The following is a 2,844-nucleotide window of genomic DNA, read 5'->3' on the forward strand; positions in this document are numbered from 1 at the left end:
TAGTTCAGAGCGGCCGCCCCGCCCTGATGCTCCAGTTCGCCCTATCTTGGGGCGCGTTAGAATTCACTGGTTCTCGATCTGTGCAGCGACAGGCCTGGGACACCACTTCGGTGCGGAAGCAGCCGCTGCTTCGTTCGCGTACATGGCGTGCGCGTCGGCGTCGCGCGAGCCGTGCGGTGCGAAGAAGACGAAGCGCTCGGATGTGACGAGGGGCTCCTCGCTCGCTCCGCCGGCCTCCTCCTCCTCCTCCTCCGCCACCTCCTCCTCCGCCACCTCCTCCTCCGCCACCTCCTCCTCCGCCACATCGTCCGCATGCAGCATCTTGCGTCGCCAGCGAGCACACACGGTCGCCTCCGGTGCGTGCGATGACGGCGCCTCTGCCTCCGCTGCCGCTCCTCCGCCCGTGGACTCGCCCGCGGCGACCACAGGTGGCGCCGGGCAGCGCTCGCATCCGACCGCCTCATCCCCGCACCTGCGTACAGTGACCTCACAGTGTGACCTCGAGGTTGTTGTGATTGATGTTAGAAGTTCGCCCCGTCGCCGCGCCAGGCGAAGAACTTGACGTGGCTCTCCCAGTGCACCACCTCCACCTGATCGCACCGCCGGCTGTGAACAAGCGTCTCCTCACAGCGTCTCTGGGCACGGCCCACGAGCGCGCCTCCTTCTCGACGCTCCGCCGCGCAAAGGCCAGCTTGAGCTGACCTGCCACCTCGCCATCCACGCCCGCGTGTATCTGCTGCTGCACGAGCACGTCGGCCGCCTGTGATGGGACCGGCGGTGATGGATCGCGGGGATTGGGCCGGCAGGCTTCACGCACACCGTGTACCGTCTCTGGATGCATCTAGAGCTCAGCCGTGCTGCCGAGAGCTGGGCAGCGCCGCACCCAGAACTCGAGCAGCGCGGCAAAGTAGAAGCCCAGGCGGCGGACGTTGCGCTGTCGCTGCAGCCACTCCTCGAGCGGGCCGGGCTGCGCGTCGAGCTCTCGGAGCCACGACAGAGACTCCTGACAGAGCTGGCGGCACCAGCCGTCGCTAGCGACCGGCACGCCCGCCGCTGGCGTCAGGAGGTGTGGCGACGCGAGAGCCCAGTGCAGGTCGCGTACAGCCTTCGAGTAGAAGATCACGCGAGGTGGCTCCGTGTCCATGTGTGGCAGAGATGTCGAGACAAGCTCGCTCGCACTTGGGGCTATCTACCCTCGAGCTCTGCGCTTGGATGGCTGGCTCCCGGTTTCACACGCGCTCGAGGAGCGCGGCGTTACCGTCACCCAGCACCAACGCCTCGGCGACCATTGCCTCAATTCCGCCAACGCCACCCACCGCCACAACGCCGCACTTGCAGCCGTCCACCGTGCGCTCACCAGCGTCACGAGCGACGCCCTGCCAGTCGGCTCGATCCAGCTGGCCGACAAGGGAGACGGGACCCCCGCCTCCAAGGCTGAGCGGAGGGGCTACTACGCCCACGTCAACAAGGGACACATCCCAGACTTGATCCGCTTTGGCTCCACGACCACGTGCTGGGAGTTCAAGTGCTACACTCCGTTCCTCCCCTCCGGCGCAAAGGGCAACGGCTCTGCTCGCTGCGGAGGCGCCGCCTCCCGTGCCGACGGGCACTTCATCGCGCTTGGCAACACTGAGGAGCACCTCTCCGTCGTCGTTCTCGGCCACCCCCAACGGGGTGACCCGGACACGGAGGAGCAGTTGGACCGCGTCAGCGGCGACGGATGGGTGGCAGCGAAGGACGGCGATTATGCCGACGCCCTCGCCAAGGGCCACACGGTCATCCTCCTCGTGACCGAGTCGACCGGAGCATTCTCCGCCGACCTCGATCGCGTCCTCCGCCGGCTTGCGAGGACCGCACGCGCTAGTGGGTCCATTGACCACACGCCGTATGGCACCTCTCGCGCGTCCACCCGCTCACACTACACCTTCCACTCCGCCGCCATCTCCGCCGCCATCGTCACCGCCGACGCCCTCACCATCCAGAACTCGGCCGCCGCCCTCGGCTTCGAGCTCACCCTCGACCCTCGCGATCTCGCCCGGCGCTCGACGTCGGGTCCTCGGCCGCCATTGCGGTCGGCGCCACCACCTCCTCCCGCCCCCCTCGCAGCCACTGCCGCGCGGCCGCCAATGCGACCGACCCCACCCTCCTTCCCCGACCCCGCCCTAAACGCCCCCGACAGCGAAGCCCGCGCCGCGCGCGGCACCCCCACCGACTCTGCCTCCGACCCCAGGGCCTAGGCGGCCCGCCATGAAATCTAGCCGTGTGTGCTGGCGTCCGGGTCCCAGCGGGTTTTCACGTAACAAGTACACACAGATCACGTATAATACACTATACAGCGGATGTCAGAATCCGTATTATTCTGTTCGCCGCCGCCGCCGTTGCCGCCGCCGCCGCCGCCGCCGCCGCCGCCGCCGCCGCCGCCGCCGCCGCCGCCGTCGCTGCCACCGTCGCCGCCGCCGTCGCTGCCACCGTCGCCGTCGCCGTCGCTGCGGCCGTCGCCGCCTCCGCCGCTCTCGCCGCCGCCTCCGTCGCCGCCCTGGCGGAGACCGCCCGCGCCGCCTCGGCCGCCGCCGGCTCCGCCGCGTTTGTTGTGGCGGCGGCGCTTGCCCCCCCCTCCCCCCGCCGGCGCCCTCAGCAGGCCCGCCGTCAGCCGCTGCAGCCTCCTCGGCCGTCTTGTCGGCGCCGTCGTCGTGGCAGAGGTCGCAGGCGGGCGAGGCGTCGGCGCTAGCCGGGCAGCATGCGCAGCCCCCGCCGAATGCCTTGAGAGGCGAGCCGGCGCCGGAGAGCGTCGGCCGGACGCCGGGTGGGAGGCCGGCTCGCGCGCACCGCCGCAGCCCTCGTCGA

The 2,844-nt window shown here is 70.1% G+C and overlaps 2 protein-coding genes across 2 annotated transcripts; both read right to left on the reverse strand.

Moving 5' to 3' along the window:
• Positions 1 to 521: 521 nt before the first annotated feature.
• On the reverse strand, positions 522 to 1,144 carry EMIHUDRAFT_254320 (hypothetical protein; the record flags this gene model as incomplete). Its single annotated transcript, XM_005779753.1, has 3 exons — positions 522 to 590; positions 629 to 760; positions 884 to 1,144. The coding sequence occupies 3 exons, from the start codon at positions 1,142 to 1,144 to the stop codon at positions 522 to 524; spliced, it is 462 nt and encodes a 153-aa protein (XP_005779810.1).
• Positions 1,145 to 2,286: 1,142 nt separating this feature from the next.
• EMIHUDRAFT_373744 (hypothetical protein) lies at positions 2,287 to 2,844 on the reverse strand (the record flags this gene model as incomplete). Its single annotated transcript, XM_005779754.1, has 1 exon — positions 2,287 to 2,844. A coding segment is annotated over one exon (444 nt), but the record flags the coding sequence as incomplete, so codon positions are not given.

This window comes from Emiliania huxleyi (assembly GCF_000372725.1).
Source record: "Emiliania huxleyi CCMP1516 unplaced genomic scaffold EMIHUscaffold_2273, whole genome shotgun sequence".
In the NCBI taxonomy this organism is placed as follows: Eukaryota; Haptophyta; order Isochrysidales; family Noelaerhabdaceae; genus Emiliania; species Emiliania huxleyi.